Raw genomic sequence first — 19,476 nt, 5'->3', positions numbered from 1 at the left:
AAACAGACTGGAAAGATCTGCGAACCTGTTAGAGTAAATGTGTATCTGGGCAGGTCTAATGCAAATGTTATCTCTTTGTGAAATCGTTAAGAAATATATTTCAGTTTTTTAATGTTAGTACACATCTACTGATATTCACCCCCTAAAAATTTTAATTGAAGCAAAAAAAAAACTACATTTCATGAGTAAAAAGGGAGCAGAGAGAAGAAAAACAACTATTATGTAACCGACCCCTCTCACGTTACAATACAACTGAGTAAATACAGATGGCCGTACCAAATCAAACAGATTTGCAAAACTAACAACTACATACCAAATCTTTTCCAAATAGTATTACTTTATTGCATTGACTTACTATTCTTTTTTTGCAGCATGTCCAACAAAAAAAAATCCACAGCTTCAGTCCATAAATGGAAATGCACACCTATTTTAAAATAGCTTGTAAATATGTACTTGAAAAAAAATTCTCCAATGATCACTGTCCTTGTGTGTTATAACAGAAAGCATCTGCCCGTCATTTGGCAATAATTTCTTTCTAGTATTGAGTCTCTGAAGGACAACTTATGCAAGACAGCGGCTGTAGAAGTCATCTTTAGAAATGGAAATCCTGAGGTAGGACTGTGAAGTGAGGACTGACTGAGTAACGCAGGAGTCATTTCTGTGCCTTAAAGCTGCATCCATGTTTGCTGCTGTCTTATTAATGCATCTGTGTGTCACACGCCGCACAGTTAGCTGTGCATGCTGTGGCTGCAGAACGATGCCTAAAACTGTCCTAAGGCTACTCCTACTGGATCTGACAGGCTGTCTGCAGCTCATTTTCTTTGTTCTCTCTGTCTTTGTAGTCCAAACTCACTCTGGCTCTTCTTCAATCCTCATTAAAGTCCCAATCAAGTGGCACTTTGGTAGCCTAGCGATGAAAAAACGAAGATATGATGACTTTCGTATAAAGAACAGAGCTTTTAATGGAAGAGGTATAAAATAAAGTCAAAGGAATGTAGACATGGACAAATGCAGACACTGCTTATGATTACAGTCAAGAACGTAAATTAAAAAAAAAAGATCAATCACTGGTAAAGCTTCATTAAACATGGAGGGAGGTTACATTTCAAGTATTCGGGACCAGATCTATTAGAGCTCTGTGGATGATCTGTGATGTCCAGTTTTGTAAGGTTGGCAAAACACCAATGCTAACATTGCAAACATTAGCAAAACACAAGATTAAACTAAGTATCAGCCCTGATTCTGCAACTATGGTCTCAGTGCTTTCATGTCATTGTTTGGTTCTCCATTTTGGGACAGTTTTCTCTCCCAGTTCTGTTGCCCAGACCAACCGCCTGAACAAAACAGGTGGGAGTGAAAAAAGGGGAAAAGAGCAAAGAGGGAGGCAGAGAGGGGGGACCGAAGGGTGCAAGATGGGAGGGGAGAATAACTGTGGTGAAGTAGCCTATACTTGGGTCTGATTCTTACTCCACCCCCCTCCCAAACCACCATCCTACGCAAACACAGCTCTCCTTTCTCCTAGGGACACAAACAACATAGCTGGGAGTCGACTGCTTCTGGCGACCGAGTCCAGGCACACAAGATGCATGCATCAGGAAAACCGTATGGATGGTCAACAAACCGCATACTACAAAGATTGATTTATGGCAGAATTTTTTTTCTTTTAATGGCCAAAAGTGTGTCTGAAGCCAGGTCCGCTTTCATGAGGTCTGAAAATAACTGCAAAGAGTTAAAGGTTTTCCATTTGCCATAAAGTGCAGAGGCATTGAGTAGACTGCAACAACAAAAACGACTTTGAAACCAGTTCAAAGAAAAGAACTAAAAAAGCAGTTCACAGTTCTGTTGACAACAGGTATGGCTGGTAACACTGAAAGGCCAGTGCGTGAAAAAGCTTTTTATATCCGCAGAAGGAGAGATCTTTAGCGCAGGTGCGTATTATTTGCCCGCTGATTAAACGTCATCACCCTCAATACCTCCTCTCTTGATGTAAGTGCTGTGCAAAGTGCTTTAAGGGCCGGCGTGTGTATCAGTGCTACCGCTGAAGATCAGGTAACAACAACAGAAAGCGCACTAGTCAATCAAAGTGTGCAGGGCCCAGGCTTTCTGTCACATGTTCAGGCGCAGTCACTAACGAGGCCGGAAGAGGGAGAAAACGCAGGAAATTCTCAGCATTCCTGGCAGGAAGAGATAATCACCCCATGACCCACAGTGTGGAATATTGCCAGACTCCAAGAATAAGATCCGAAGCTTCACTCAAGACTTTTAAAAGGTGGAATCCACTCGTCCTGCTTTAAATGCACGGAACTACAGATGGTAACTCACTCAACGCCTGAAGCTTTTCTCAAAGCTGAACTTGATCTATAGCCACTGATTTTATCTGCCTTGTCCACGTAGTGTTTGGCTCTTCAGTCTAACAACGCTTTGCATTTGAAAACATCCAATATGGCATTTATCATTAACCAGCTAATCATGGGCGTTATATGACAAATTCACCATAAAATAACCAGATCCTCCATTAATAAACGCAAGGAAGGACAAACAAACACATCTTAGTGGGAAGTTGGATGTTGTGAATCTTAAAAGCTGAAAAATTGAAAAAGCTGAAAAAGACAAATTTCAAATACGACAACGCAAGCAAGTTACTGAACAGACTTTTCGTCATTGCGTAACACAAAGCGAAAGCAGCGTTACATTTAGTGTGGACACAATCTTTTTTTGGTGGCAAAATGAGGAACTCATTGAAAAGTATTTTAGCCAAACGATAATCTTGCAAAGTCTTTGCAGTTCGGAGCTTTTACTTTACTTTCATCCCCGGTTACCAGTACAAAAAACTTATAGGCTTTTTCAAACTTAAAAGTGATTATAATTCCATTTTTTATTTATTTTTATCTAGTTACTTTAAAATCATTTTCTGGCACTTATCTGAGACCTGACAACAATTTTTAAAACAACTTATTTCAGGTGTTAAATAAATTAAATTAAATATCTATTCTTCTCAATATGTCGTCTTGTTTCACCCGAAAACATTCCGCTCAGCTCTTTCGATTTAAAATGTAATCATCATTAAACTTTGGGTTTTACTTTGACTGCAAACCGTGCAAATCTAACTACAAATCAAAGTCTAACTTTTGATACTGTAAAATAGAACACCCTGACAAACAAAAATGACAAAAAGTGTTTATTGCAGGCAGATTTACTAGACGTATTGGCGCATATGTCAGACCTTAAGCAATCCTCTAATAGCCTTTAGATGATCAACCAGGCGGGTAAAGACTACAGGTCCTGAGGGGGTATGAAGGTTAACATGAGAACTGTCTATGTGAACATGCATGTTTAATAATTCAAGTGGAAAACAGACTGGTTTTAAATGGCACAGCAAAGTCCTGCTTACAGTGAGATAAAACAAGCCAGAGGGATTTCTGTGCCGTCTCTCCGCTTAACTCACAAAAACACCTTCAGATTATGACTGCAACAACCACAAAACTTAAAACGACATGATGAAACTCTGCCATCACCAAAGGCGGTGGGCGCGATTTCACAGGATATCTGGCGCCTCCCTCCTTTGCTTTGAAAGTGGAACCAGCTGTCTACATCTTACGTAAGAACGCGCGAGATAAAATACTTATTCGACGGCAACAACAGACCCCAACACACTACAAACACACACACATGGATATACAGGTTGTTCACCGTTTGCTTTCACCTTATCTAATGTACTGGGCTGACAATGGAGACAGTGTGAGGAGATGAAGTTGTTTCCCTCTCTGGCTGCCATTACCCAAAAGAGGAAACTCCTCTGTGCAAGTTGTCAGCAGAGTAATACCACAGATGGAGCCTTGACAGGGATACAGTATCTACGTACTGGAGAGGGATAACAAGTAGTTTATATTTCAAAATTTGCAGGAGTTACACTGTATTGCAACATACATATCCTGGGTGATTTAAAAAAAAAAAAGCCGCCCCTAAAAAAGTGCTGCCTTAATAATTTCTCAGCTTCACTAAATATTTCATGGAGTGCATAGTTTTTGCGATTGTTTTACAAAAAAATCTAGCAAGGTTTTGTTTTTATAAAGGCAAATATACATATATTTAAAATTCTTACATTTTTAAAAGAATAAATATATCACAATCCTTAAGTGTCAGAAGTACTACTAAGCAGACCTTTTCTGATGCAAAAAAGAGCCGTTGGAGCCATGCATCTCTAAACATGTATTACCATGTATGACACAAGATGTGTTGTGAATGCCTATGGTTTTAAACTGAAAACGACTTTTGCTGGAAAATATGCTAAAAGGATGTGTAATAACGAAACACAGAAAAGGACAGAGTGAGCGAATCGACTTTCCGCCAAGAGCTTTGCTATAAAGGAAATCTGGGTGAGGTTTGTGTAGTAAAAGGTTGAACTGGAAGGATTTCTCTGCACCCACCACAAACATTCTTCAAATTGCTAAACAATTAGCTTCAATCTTGACTTCAACAGAAAGCACAAGCACACAATGAAGTCAGGACAGGTAGCTCCAGAGGAGTCAGCAGTACAAGTACAAGTGTTGTTTGTGAGCATAATGTTTTTTCACACTACTTCAGTACAGTTGAACCTTCACAATAGAAACACTAAGTGACTGTGGGGAGCAAAGTGAGACTTAAGGTACAATGTTTTCGTTTGATTCTTTGTGCTCCGATCATACCGGGTCAAATTGCTGCGGAGTTCTGACCAAAATAGACCCGAGGTCTGTCCTGGTCGGACAATCAGACGCAGTCGCAGGGAGTCGCTTGCGGTCTACACAGCCCCATTAACTTTAATGTGTTGCAATTGCTGTGGACATCATCCAACCAAATTTTCTGTCGGATCGGACGCCAAAGCGGACATGGTGGGTCTTGGCCTTTATGTTTAGCTGTTTCCAATCACTGCCACTGCTCTGTACAAGCACGGCGTGACTCACTAATATAAAATGTTACCGCACTTTTGCTGTATTCTCAGTTATCTTGTGCTTATTTTCTTTATCATTTAATGTATTTCTCCATTTTGAACAAAATAATCAATATATTTATGCAATGCTACAAGCATGGATATATTTGACCAAAAAAAGTTTAAATTATGTCATCTTTGCACTTTGTTTTTAAGATATGCTTTATCTTATTGGGTTCTTGGCGCAATAAGCAATAAAAATTCCAAAAACAACTTAAATTGAATATGCCAAGCAATGTATTGTTCCAAAACATCCAAACTGAATCTATCCATTTCAGTCACTTTATCACACAAAGTGATATGGATAAAAGAAACTCTCAGTCTCTTCATGTGACACTTGGAATAATTACTGGCCTATCTAAATACAAAATCACTGCACCCCAACACCATCTGATTGGAAAGTGAAAACTGGCTCCAACATCATATATTTTTTCCTTAAAACATAAACACTGGCCAAGCTAAACTGATCACAAGACAGGAAAGCACCTTGCTGATTGTGAATAGAAAAGTGTGACTTTTAACTACTGCCATTCACTGCTGTTATTTTTGACACAATATATTGGTGACAGTGTGGTTGGAATTGAAGTGCCATCGCCTCTGCTGGTCTGAATGGGAACAAAAATGACGATATCTAAGACTTGTTACAATTTATATTCAACTAGAATTTCTTTCACAAGTGTCCATTCATCTGTACACGGTAATAAGGGTTGACTGGGCTCCAGCCATCTTCCAACTCTCTGCCAAATGTTTCTGAAATTAATTCAGTAGATTTTTGTACAATCTTTTAAACAGATCCAAGAAGTGAGTTAATCTGCAAAGGTCACAGAATTGCTTCTAGGATCTTCTTTTGCCTGTCAAATAATAATAATAAAAAACAAAAAAACACACACACACTTGGCAGGAATCTACATGTAAATTAAAAAGAGAATGTGCATTTCTGCCTGAATACTCAACAAACTGTTACAGCTCTTCTTAAGAAACTCATTAAAGCAAGCTCTGCTGTTGCTCGTTAAAAAAAAAAAAAAATCTTGTTTATTTTACCGGAGAGAAATTCCCGCCAAGAGGGGTGACGACAGTTATAATTGCTCTGCTTATGAAACAATATTTACTCCAAACAGCAGCTGCTTCACAATGCACTTAAACACACACACAAACGTAGCGAACACAAAAACAAAAAAGCTGAGTGACAGTTGTTTGTGTCACACTGTGTGTTCTAACCAGAGTCCACAGTGGGCTATGTATGAGGCCATCAAGGCAATAATAGCTCAGTATGATAAAATTAACTCCCAATAAGCCTCCGTACTTTCCCACACAGACAGCTGAGGCTGGAAATTACAGTGTGTGGAGGTACACTCTGTCCACATGCCTTTTTCTGTCAAACTCACTGACCCTCAACTGCCCTTCTGGATTTACTTCCAAACTTACCCAGGAAGAGTCATATATGTATATATACACACACACACATATATATATATATATATATATATATATATATATATATATATATATATTCATTCATCCCACACTCCCTTATGCAAGTCACATTACACCATAAACAATTTGAATATGGTTTGAAAATGATTTGGTTGGGCTTCGGAGCAGATGTAGGTGGGTCTCTCCTGCTTTTCCATCTGCAGCTGTAGAGAAGCGTAGGAGCAGCACGGTGACAGAGCCAGCCTGCCTGCCTGCAGCTCCTGGAGGATGAGCTCTGCTGCCTGTCTCTCTCTCTCTTTCTCTGTCTGCTGATGAAGATGGCAAAAAAAAAACGGCGGGGACAAACTCAGAGAGAGCTGAGGGGGGAAAAATAATGAGGAAGATCTGACTATTCTGTAAGCGCTGCGCAACAGAATAGTCTCAGTCGTCCCCATCTCTGCGCGCGCTCCATGAGAAGACTGTCTGAAGCTTGTTATTTATCTATTTTTAATATTCACCTCCACAGCTGTTCTCTAGCAGCCAAATGCTTAGTGACTGACGGGAAATCCCCCTTGCCTATATGTTGATAAACAACAAGCAGAAGTAAAAAAAAAAAATTATGTCAGAGGTGAATAAAGCCACATCCTCGGGCCTCACACATGTCCGAGCGAGTTTTGTGATGCAACTTTAACATCAGTAATGAAAGCTGGTAATGGACAGACGGGAGCTTTAAGTGTCACTTTTCTTAAGCTGCCCTTTTAGACAATCTTTGTACTTCATTCTAAGCTAATATCTCATTTAGAAGGCAGGATTTTTTTTTTATTTTAACAGAAATTTTATTCGCACTAATTATTAGACAGGCTCCAAAAACCCAAAAAAAAAAGTTGCATCTTTTTGCACAGTGAGTATTTTACATGTTTTCAGGTGTTTGTATTACTTAGTAAAATTGCGTAAAAGGATGAAACTTGCTGGACATATCCAAGTCTAAATGAGGGCTCTGTGTAGTCCTGATGTTTCAACTGCGTCTGCTGCTCAGAGGAAAACTTGACTTTTCATTCACGGCTGTCTTTGTGTTTAAACAAGAAGGATCTAATTGAGGAGAAAATGCTGAATCTCCAGACCGAGCTCGATCCGATAACACCGAGACGTCATCAGCGTTCTTTCCCCCCCGCCCCCCCGACTTTAGGAAGCTCCTCCACAGGCACAAGTCATTACGAACTGATTAAATGTTGCTAAGCCTTGCTCTTCTGAAACCCGAACAGCTTTCAGTTTTGTTCTCGGTAAAGCCCACTCATGATTGAGTAGGCACTGAAACGTCAAATTGCATTTCTTGCTGTAAATCTCTTTCTTTCTTTTTCTTTTTTGCACATTAGATGCCTGCTTGTTATGGATGGAAGGGAAGTAAACAAGTAGGTCATCTATTTGTGTCTGTGTGTGTGTTGGCGTGAGCATGTTTCCCATGCCTCTTCTTTCTGAAAGGCATTCATCTCTTCATTTTCACACACAGCCATGTCCTACTTAGAGGCCCCTGAGATTCACAGTTAAACAGAGTTCACCTTTACCTCTGGAGGATGAGAAGAGGTCTTCCTTGTGCATGTTATAACTCCCTGTTCTGCGTGCGAATGTCTGGTTGTCGTATTGTTTTAAAAAAAAAAAATGTAATTCTGTCGAATATTACACAAACTGCCGTGCAGCATAATTCAGGAGGTGCGACGGAAAATCGTTGAGGAGAAAACACGATCTCTGTTTAGAATGGCCAATTAGTGATGATAAATGCCAAGCAGTAGAGGGCAAAGTACGCAGAAAGACCGTTCCCTTCTCACAGAAACCCAAGCACTTTCTCCCGCTCTTTCTTCTCGACATTCGCACGCATCCTCGCTCTTGACCTCTGCCTCCTTTTCTGACTGTATTGATCTGTTATGACTACGTTCGTTTGGCCGAACGGATGCTGAATTAAGAGGAGCTTGTGAATTCCGCCGATAAACAATCTTTGAAGTGGAGAAAAGCAGCCGGCAACAGGCGGCTCTTTGGCTCCAAACAGAGCATGACGCAAGTCAACAACACCAGGCATTTAAATAAAGGCATCACAAGCATGCTCCAGCAGAACAAGAATGTCAGAGTTAATGAGAAGTCTGAATTTTGATGGATCCAAAGCAACTATATCTGTCAGCACAAGTATTCATATGAAGCCAAATGATATTATCAACGCAGTTGAAGTCTTTGGTAATTCTCTTGCGAGAATCTTTCCTCAAAACAAACAATATCAGCATTTCAATCATGAAACTGGCCAACGACGCTGCCAAATAGTCCCGTCCAATGCAAACGGACGTAAAAATAGACCCAGAAAAACCCCAAACCCTGCTCTGCAAGAAAAACTTCCAAGAACAGGCGCCACAAAAGAAATATTGAGTTGAACACATTTTAAGAGTATTCTGTAAGGTTAAAACCACAAAATTCAATGTATCTTCTTAAGACTTTGTGGGCTGTGCCGACACAAATGGCTTTGAAATGGAAAACAAAGGATAATATTTTACATTTTTCACAGAAAATTTAAAAAAATGCTTGTGGCAAACTGTAAGAAGGACTTTTTAGGCTTTCTTTCAACAATAAGTTGCCTTCTGAAGTTAATTTCACTCAGTTTCAATTAGCTGCTTCAGAGCATCAGTAAATGCAAATGCACACACCGCCTTTCTAAATCAGTGTTTTAATTTCCATTTCTATATTTCATAGGCTGTGTCCAGGTCTATTTACACTTTCTGTTGCACATGGAGCTTCTGGATTATTGGGCTCTGGTTGACGTGGATACAGGATATCAACAAGACAATATTTATGAAATTGTGCTCTAAACTGGAAGCTAGCCTGGAACTTGTGAGCAAGACCATGTGGACTTCCTGTAGCATATGGTTTAAGTCTTAATAGTCACCAAGTGTAGGAGTGAGGAAAGATACGGCCCACACTGTTTTCCCCAGTGGATTTTCACAGGATGAGTCGGAGAGTAGCTGCTTCTTTGCAAAGTCTGACAAGTGATAGTTATAAAGGACGCCTCATATTAACTGTTATCCTGAGTATTTATTGTGAGCAGATGTAATCATTTATCTTAAGTATTTCTAATGCATTCTGTCCAAACACAAGTAATTATAACTCCTTGCCTTTTTATATACTTATCAGTTTCCAGGAAGAATGAAAATGCATTAAACTCCAGCTTAACTTGTAATTGTGCTTTAAAAAAAAAATCAAAATATTAGGCACACTCAAAAAATGACACTAAATAGACCCAAAAGAGAAAACTGAAATGTTCAAGTATCCTACAAATATTTCAATGCATTTTATGGGATTGACCACAAACAAAAATTGTGCAGGAAAATGTGTCAAACCATATTTGCTTTAGTCTTTAACTCTCCCACAGTCGTAAGAGATGGGGTCACACTGGTGGGGTCACACAGACCCTGCGTGCGTTTTTCACGAGCATTTTTATGTGTGGTTTCTGGGACCCCACGGTCTGACAGGAAATCCTCCACTTCCAAATGTGTTTCCACACAATGGGCTTTAACTACAAAGATTCCACATAAGCAGCGTTAAAGTGCATGACCAAAAAAAAAAAGAAGAAAAAAAAGTAAGTACACGCAGTAAGTGGGCTACTGGTTGCCGTCATGGAGAGCCTGTACAAAAAAAGATAAAGAAGGTAAAGTAGAAAGTCCTTATGCCTGGGATATAACAATAATAATAGTAATAATAATAATAAAATAATACATTTCCTTTAAATAAGTATACAACGTTTTACAACACAACTCTCTTTTGAAAGTAACTTCTTTCTGTGTCATCCATAGTGATCAGACTTGTTGAGTGGATGACAAATGTCAAGAGACTCTCACACCTGAGTTGTGGATCTTTCCAGCTCCTCTAGAGTTACTGTTGGCCTCTCAGCTACTTCACCGACTAATACTCTCTTTGCCTTTAAAGTCAGGTTATTTGGATAGCCGTGGCATGGTTTCCATTTTCAGATTAATTGAGTGGTGCTCTGTAAGAAGTTAGCACTGAGTGCAACTGGTTACACTAGATGTTATTTACAAGCATCCCACACACACAACGCAGTTTACAGATTTTTTTTTTCGTTTTACAGATTTCCACGAATTTTGAAAACCATCAATCCTTTTTCTCCCACTTCACATTTAACCTTCCCAATGAGCTGCCCGAATTGGAACAGGTCTAGGGAAATAAAGATGTCTCAGGAAATGTCTTCTCTAAAACTTTTTCCCAGAGGTAAAAATAATCATCTTTTCTGAGCTGCTCTGGATGAAAGGTGTTTATAAATTGCTAATAAGGACCTGAACCTCAGGGCTCCGAGTTCAACTTTTTTTTTTCTCCTCCTCCTCATCCTCTCAGTCAAAACGCTGCACTGAATATTGACTTTACTGTATGCACACCGCAGTCCAATGCGATTCCCAGAGGACGGAGAAGCCTCTAACCGAGCACGAGCTCCCCAACACTTTGAGGCTGGCCGTGGCAGCGGAGTGCTGTGCACAGGAGACTGCCAAGTTGTGCCAGAGACTCAGAGACAGCCAAAACTCACAGTAGCTCTCCCCCTAGCAGAGCTGCTCACTCTTCTGCAGGTGTGGTCCCCTCATCATAAACACTTTAGTAATGTGCAGCATCGGGTTCCAGGAATAACCTCAAAAACCAATTGCGCATGAAATCAGAGGCTTTTTCAAGATTAATACATAATTACAGCTTCAGTGTTTTTCTTTCCTCGTTTCTCCAGGGAATGCAAATAATTTCTAACCAACAGTCAGAGGGAGTGATATTGTTTAACATGCTATTAGCGTGCAGAAATCCCAGCATCTGCTGCTCCTCCGTGTGTGCGTGCGTATGTGTGCGTCTTCTCCGGTTACATACATGTTTCTCGCTCACGTGAAGCAAATGAGGAGCTTTCTTGAGCATTCGGCTGAAACTAGACATTTACATGCACTGCATAGAAAGATACAACCTTTAAATATCACTGTGTAATTAAATCGAGCTAAACACTTCCTGTTTTAGTTTAGTCAGGGCTATCACAAATATTTCTTCGTCATATATTGATTAATTTCTTTTCCTAATTGATGATGTCTTTCAATATTCCATTTTCACACAAGGAAGACTTATGTTTGATGTTTTGCCTTAAAATCTATCCACCGGCATATGCTTCCACTGAATTACAATTTTGTGAATTAAGCTAACGAAGACATGAAAAGCCATGGAATGATCCAAGTTTTTCCAAATTGTTTCAAAGCATAGTAAAACAGAAAATGTTTACTTCAGTTTTATATCGAACAATGAGAAGAAATGGTATATATCTTTTAACCTTTTAATTCTGTTTGACATTTAACAGAATTAACAGTTAGTACAACTCCAGGTAACCTCAATTTAGGAGAAGTTACACTATTCCCATTCAGAAAGTCATTTGCTTTTGCTTTTATTTCCAGAATATTGTTTTTTGAAGCATTTTATTTTTCTAGGGACTCCTCAGTAAACTCACAAACAACAAATAGCCACAACAGCGTGAAAGAAGCTTTCTGTTCATGAGACTCCGCATTAGACTGAATCTTCTCTTCTTCTCAGATAAGCAACAAATATTAAGGAAAATTCAAAAAGATGATCGATAAACAGAACAACGTGCAATGGCTCCATTACTCTGCTTTCAAAATTGCTGTGTGTGGCCTGCCTGACATATATCACACCTTAAAACGTGAAGAGCTAAAGTCAGATTTAATCTAATCTGATTAAGGTAAATAGCTTGTCCATTGACACCTGCCTTGACTGTTAGATTAGGAAAAGCCGGAGTGAATTACTAAGTGAGAGTGAGGCCAGGCGCCTCATGACTCCCCCTCCCCTTTTTGTTAGTCCAGCAATTACATCTCATTGCATCATACTATGAAAACTGTGGCTACTTAATTCAGTGAACATAGATTCACTTAAATCTATGTTTGAAATGTGAGCATTCTGAGAAGAGTGTTTGCTAAATTATGACTAAGTTAGCTATTTTAGACTCAAGTAAAATCTAATTTTGTGTCCCATTGTAGATTCAAACAATATGAAGAAAAGCATAAAATGGCTTTGAAGGAAAGTACTGCCCCGCCACAAGCTCCATACAAGCATTTGTGATTAAGTAAATCTGTTTAGCAGACAAGTTGAAACTCAAACATAGGTCTTATATGGTATGACTTCTTCCAACGAGCAGCACGAAATTAGCCGAGCAAAAACAGCCGTATAGTGCTCTGAAATATTCAACGTGTGAAAGCGTGTATTCATTTGCGGCCTCGTTGCAGGCAGGTCAAAGAGAAAACCTGCAGAGCGAGTGCTGTTTGCCGTCAGCTTTGGCAGAGCTGGGAAGTGAAGGGCAGGGACTCCATTCTTGAAGCCCCCCGGTCAAACCCCCCTCGGTTTTACCCATTGACTGAGGGTGTGTTTGTTTGTTTTCAGCTAGTTGTGGGGACCAGAGGCTGACAGGATGCCAGAGGGACATTGTAAATATTTTGGATGTGGGTCAGTTTGCCCCTTTGCCAATTTGTACCCCATTTCCTTCCTTCATTTAGTCAGTTAAAACTATTGCAGTTTGGTACTTTCATGAATCGTGAGAAACAAATAGACATAAAAGCGCTCAAGCGTCGCTTATAACGTAAACGTGTATTGCTCACTGAAAACCTAGTATAGCGAACCTTTTACATTTATTTTAGATTTGATCCCTGTTTGAGTCAGTTTGCTCTGGTAATATATGAGAGATTAACACATCTGCTCATCCTAAAATAGCTGAACAAACTCCTGTTGACAGATACTGATTATTCAAGTCATGAAACCACATTTAATTAGACAGAATGATGTGCAGAATATGGTCAAATTACTTTAAATAAGCGGTTATCATAGTGAGTACAGATGTTTCAAATGAGTTTACAGGACTCATTGTACTACATATCCAGTGTTGGACTACTGCATTTCATACTTACAAGTGGGCAAACCGCAAAGAGGACCAACTTCCAAAACAATTGCAGAATGATTGAAATTTTCCAAATCAGAGTCTATGTTTGTTTTTATTTCTTCATAAATATGGCATCAATTTGTGAAGCGTTTTCATTCACAAAAACACATGAAAACATTCATTTGGTGAATGAAAACATCTGTTTTCACCAAACGTATTTGGCACTGTAATGCTACCGAACCAATACGCAAATAAACAAAGTATTAAAGTGGAGAGTATGCACACTAAGCTTGCACATTGGGCAATGACATCATTGCTAGGCCACAAGGTATGTATTATGTTTGTTTTGGGGGTTTTTTTTTATTAAAAAGCCATGTTCGTTCGGGATGCACAAGCCAAATTAAAAGGTCCGTACCTGAATGTTTTGGTGTAATTACGTGGTACCCTAACACAACCAGTTATTACATAACACCATTGCTCACTGGACACCTTAATTATAGGCTTAGGTATTAGGTAGTGTGTGTTAAAACGAGGTATGACTGTACTGGCTAAAGGCCTTAGGAATTATATGAGTCAACAGCGTCTTAAAGTTGATATAAAAACAAAGATGCGTGTTTCGAGTTGAACTTAGCTTAAGGTTGGGGTGTGCTTTAATGCCATACGCCAACAGTTTCCCTTCAAATATTACCCTGTAAGTAAGTAATTAAGTAACCAGTGTTTACTTAATTTTTAGTCAAAATAAAAGATTCAGTTCTGTCATGATTTTAATGTGTTTTTGTTTTTTTATTTTAAATTGGAAGGTATTGTTCTCACCAGCAACCCTCCCGACCCCACTGAGGGAAAAAGGGTGCAAGAAAATGGATGGATGGATGGATGGATGGTATTGTTCTCATTTTTTAAAAATCTTTCTCTTTGTTTTACTGTATTGTTTGCTAATGGTGTTAGTATTACTCGACTTTAAACACATCTTTGTAACTGGCTTTCATTTTGTTCTGCACAGCGACGTGATTGAAAGTGATCATGAATTAAGCCATTAACGCGTATCTGAAATGGCAGTCAAAATGTTCGAGTAGGCGCAGTGTGTGTCAGTGTTTTAAGTTATCTCTGGTCAGCGGCCGAACCAGGATTTGATCCCTCCAGATTAATTATCAGATCTCACACGCCATCTGGGATTCACTGTTCAAGACGAGCAAATGCTCTGAACAAAGTGTGAGGACTTCTGAATTAGAGATTAAAATAAGCTAAAAAAAAAAAAAGAGAAGAAGTAGAAAAAACATTTTAATAGCACAAACTTCTCCATTCTCTGTTGGCGATTGTTTCAGGTGGAATTACATTGAGCTCCTTGGAGAAGAAAATTGAAAACAATGGGGTAGCAAGGAAATAAAAGACATTTGGAATTCTAAATAAACAAACATTTTGTGAATAGAATAAAGACTACACACAAAAAAAACTTTGCCTAATTAGATTTAGCTTAAAATTTATTTACTGAAGTGAAAGAAAAAAAAAAAATCCATGAACATGGCTTTTGATTGGAACAAAAAGTGTTTTTCATTTGACCAACTGGTCAATAGAGCCAAAATCCTAATTTTTCCAGTCAGTGAACACATTTTATCTAAGCACTTACCAGGTATACAGCAACACTTTTTAGTGAGAACATTGTTAGTAAACAAAACAACAACAACAAAAAACCCCATCAAATTTGTTGTTTTTAAAACCAGCAACGTTTTTTAATAACGAAGCCATTATAAGCACAAATGTACATATATTTGAAAGAGAAACTGTACTTTCTACAACATACTGTTACATGTCATTCATGCTGGAAGACAGTGAGAGAGAGCAAGGCTTTTTTTTTATATATATATCATCCATCCGTCACACACAAGCACATCTCAGTAAATTGGGATACGTGATCACTTTTGATTTATCAAATCAAAAGTGCTTTTGAAAATAACTTTTTTCACTAAGCATGCATTTCTCTATTAAAAAAAAAGTTTTTTTATCGATTTGATGTCATATTCTAATCTTAAATTATCTTAAATATAATATGCTAATATAATTAGCAGACACAAACGCGTTATATAACATCCTTCTCTGTGCGATCGGTGTTTCATTCAGTGAAGTAAGTGGTGTGTGTACGTAGATACATAAATGCATGTGGTGTGTCTGTGTGTGCTGTTAAATCTTCTCGTATTATATTTTGACTTTTACTTTTTTTTTTGTCTAAAACAGAATACTCCAAAGATCATCCTCCGCAGGACAAACGCTGCGTAAACCGTTATCTCAAATTGGCCACAAAATTCTGATTGGTTTGTCTTTACGAGCCATAAAGGAGATGCTGTCTTAATTAGGGGGGGTCAGAATGCTGCATGTCAGAGCTGCTCAGAGGTGGACGATACCAAAAGGTGACCTTTTTCTCCAAGGAGAGCAGTGAGTGTAGCAGTGAGGACACTGTGGTCCTTCTGGCCTCCCAGCACCCTGTGGCTCGCTGGGATGGGTGCTAGTGAGGGGAACGTCAGCCACTAAGTAAACCCGTGTTACTCGAAAACTGTTTTGTTATGACCATTGGCTAATAAATGCCCTTCAAATGTTGATGAAACCTCCTGACTAATGAGGAGGATCCGCCATCAGTCTCTTTACAACAATTGTTGCGCACAGAAGAAGAAGAAGAGACTGTGCTGTCTCTCGGCTTCTGTGATCTGCACAGAAGCTGCTCAGCTGTTGTTTTATATGCAGCTGGAGGTTGACGTTTATACAGAGACTGTTCCTCATGGAGTATTTTATAAGGGAACTGATGATGCTTGTTAGTTGTTTTTTGTTGTTGTTGTTGTTTTTTTTTTTTTTTTTTTTGCTGCAGCAGATGGTAAATATTTGAACATGCGCTGCCTTATTCATCTCGTTTATTTCTCTATTGGTGTTCCTCGTGTATTTCAGCTTGCTGCACAATTTATCTTATTTATGTTTAACGAGTTTAGTGTAATATCTGTTTAGGTCTTTAAAGGTTTGCCGCTCTTGCCTGTTTGCACACGTTTAGCTACGGTTTGTTTCAAAATAAATAAATAAATAAGTAACATCTGCTGTGGCTTTTTGCAATGCTGCCTCAAGATTATCAGCGGTCACCATCTGGCCACCCCTTAGAAAAGTTTCTGGGGGCGCCCCTGGTTACAGGCGTAGCATAGCACAATATGTTCCCGTGAATTTCGATCAATTCATTGCGTTAGTTTCCCCAGTAGTAGAGGCAGATCTGTACTCCTGTTGATGCTGGCATGTATTTGTGAGCAGTGTGGAGAAGGTAATGTTGTACCCGCCCCCCTGTAGTAAACCCTCACACTTGAGGGAAAAACATACGCATGATTTAATTGAGCTAAATCAAACGTGTGCGTGGTGGCAACGAAATAAAGCCCTAACAAAGTTATAGCATACTCCCAGCCGATTTGGGGGGATGGGGGGGTGTAAAAGCAGGCAGGTTTTTGTGGGTAATGTTTCCCTGCTTTCACCCAAACAATGGAGGATTTTTTTTTTTTTTTACGTCGATACTGTTTTGCTATTGCGGTCCGGAGATTCCTCTTTGCACGGAGGGCTACAGATCTGGACAGATTGTCGCCGCGCAAACAGCAGAATCCAGAAATAAATAACCGAACGCCATAAAAACAAACAAAAAAAAAAACAAACACAAAAAAAAAAACAGAACAGATTGTGTCAATTGACATTTCCGCGCGGGCTTACCTTTATCTTGACTCGATGAGATGCTCTCCTCCTCTTTCGGATTTGCAACCTGTGTTATTATGGACGTGTTGTCCATGGAAACGAGATGTTGCGCACCTTCGGCTGCACCGCTTTATTCTTCGGCGATCATCACCCGGCGCGCTGCTACAGCTACGGTCCCCCGGCTGTGCACAGGCTGCTGCTGCTGCTGCTGCTGCTGCTGCTACGTGCACCATTAAAATCCCATTTCACTGGAACCGTGCAAGTCCCATCCGCTCAAAAACATTGGAGGGGGAGAAAGAAAGAAGGAGAGAAAGAAAGGGGGGGGGGGGAACAGTTCAGGGCGATGAAAGCGCACCGAGGATCGCTTTCAGACGTGAAGTGACAGCTCCGACGTGCAAGAGACAAACAAAAGCGTCAGTCCTGCTCTGAACCCGCTTATGTGTCCTCTGTGGTCGCTGCTGCTGCTGCGGGCAGCATAGCCCCCGCCTTCTGCCGCGGCTGTAGCTGCTGCTGCTGCTACTGTGCGCTCCGGCTTCAGTCCACACACTACAATATCAACTGCGTAATATGGTTACAGTGTTCACCCAGAGACCGTCCTCCTGCCTGCCACAGGCTTGCGCTCCACAACAACGCGCCTCCAGCGTGGCTATGATACACTAAAGTGCATGCTGAATAACCAATGTTTGTTCGACTCACTCTTTTTTTAATGTGAATTTATTTATTTTTTTTTTACTAAAAAAAAATGAGATGATAAATACTTTAATTCATTTATATTTAAATGTGATGTTTAAATCCTTCCGGTGCCCTTCAAAAGTATCCATATTCACTGATGTTTTTGAAACATTTCAAGTCACAACATGAAACTTCAATGTATACTGGAGAGTGTATAATAGTGAAGACGGGAAATTTTGACTTGGGTTTCAAGATTATTACATTTTTTACAAATGTAAAGCTGAAAAGTGTGGCGTGCGTTTGTATTTACCACCTTTTACTCTTCATAATCAGAATCTATTATAATCAGCTGCCTTCAGAGTTAATCTAATTACTGACACAGGAATTATAATTACCCAAAAAAACTAGTCTTTCTGGAACAGTGGGAGTAAGGTATAAGTTCTGTTTGCAGTCTAAATACAATCAGCAAATAACCCCAGAAACAAACAAACAAAAAGAGCACTAACCAAAGCTAAATCAGATGTTGACGGTGTAAATTAGCTTAACTGAGCTATCCGGACCGACCAAGCCTCGTGAAAAAAGTAATCACCCTTTGTTAAATCATAGCTTAATGAATTGTCTGCATTCTTTTTTTTATTTTTGAAGACTTAATTCAGTTTTAATTGTCCCACACAGACTGATCTGAAAGATAAAATGGTTACAGAACCTGTCTGACAACATTAAGTAGGCTAAACGGTCTTAAGAAATAAAACATCATCTAAAGAAAAGTGTGTGTCTTGTTATGTATGGCTTAAAAGAAACAGAAGTTGTGCAAAACACTATACCTCAGTCAAACATGATAAATTGCTGTCATTGGTGGAACAATGAATTGCTCTTATGTGGCTGAATTAAAACATTTCTGCAAAGAAGAGAGAGTCAAAAATGTCCCCACAGGATGAAAAGTTTATTTACGGTTAGAGAAAGCAAGTTCTCACCCCCAAGCGCGACCCATCCAGTTATCACGATGAGGGAGCCATTACTTTTTCACATAAGAGTCAGATTAGGTTGGACAACCTGCTGTATCAGTAAATGAAATTCTAAATTTGAAAACTGCATTTCATAAATACTGTGCTCATCCTCGATTTTACGTTACGATCTGAAACAGTCAAGCTTAAGAAAATAGCAGAAGTATAAGAAATCTGTTAAAAGGCTAATATTTTTCTTACACATTATCTTGGACCTCAGATAAGATTTAAAAAGATACAGTTTTACTCTGAATGCTAGACTTGATTTTTGATTTGTGTGTGCAACCATAAATTTTGATCGCTGGCATTTCTTTTGACGTTGGTCTTTTGCTTCTGTACTGTTTCAAATTAAAGACCCTCCTAGCACGTCTTCAAACAGAAATCATTTCTAAATTAGTGTACAACATCAAGTGTTAATCAATGTTAAGACCTTTACCCTGTTAATCCCCTATGAAACAAGCAGAACTCGTTCAGCTTCAGTCTCAACGGACTGTAGAACAACAACAGGGGAGATAAAGTGGTTTTCTGGTCCACTGCCAGTGGTGACGCATTCACTGGCCTTCCCTAGTCACATCAGCTGTTCCCTTTAATGGAGCCCAGGAACACATCGCCCCAAAAGGACCCCACCTGGGAAATGAGTGTATGATGATGGCGTACGGACAGAAGGGAAGCAGTGGTAGGTGCGGGCTGTCATCTGCTGATGCTGCTCATAATTAGTGTGTAATCTCCTTGCTGACATGTTGCTCTCAATGTGGGTCAGTGGCTGT

At 39.4% G+C, this 19,476-nt stretch overlaps 1 protein-coding gene across 2 annotated transcripts in view; it reads right to left on the bottom strand.

Moving 5' to 3' along the window:
• The window catches only part of ctdspla (CTD (carboxy-terminal domain, RNA polymerase II, polypeptide A) small phosphatase-like a), a 32,473-nt gene extending 14,857 nt beyond the window's left edge, over positions 1–17,616 (bottom strand). The window contains exon 1 of one of the 2 annotated variants that reach the window (XM_008396209.3): positions 17,052–17,616. In XM_008396209.3, coding sequence (XP_008394431.1) covers positions 17,052–17,127 — 76 coding nt within the window. In that variant the 5' untranslated portion in view covers positions 17,128–17,616. The remainder of the gene's footprint in view (positions 1–17,051) is intronic. The other variant, XM_008396211.3, reaches the window with a different exon arrangement.
• Between the last annotated feature and the right edge of the window lie 1,860 nt (positions 17,617–19,476).

This window comes from Poecilia reticulata, chromosome 20 (genome assembly GCF_904066995.2).
Source record: "Poecilia reticulata chromosome 20, P_reticulata-male-v2, whole genome shotgun sequence".
Taxonomy (NCBI): Eukaryota; Metazoa; Chordata; class Actinopteri; order Cyprinodontiformes; family Poeciliidae; genus Poecilia; species Poecilia reticulata.
The sequence above is the reverse complement of the archived record's forward strand: the minus strand, read 5'-3'. Positions and strand labels throughout refer to the sequence as shown.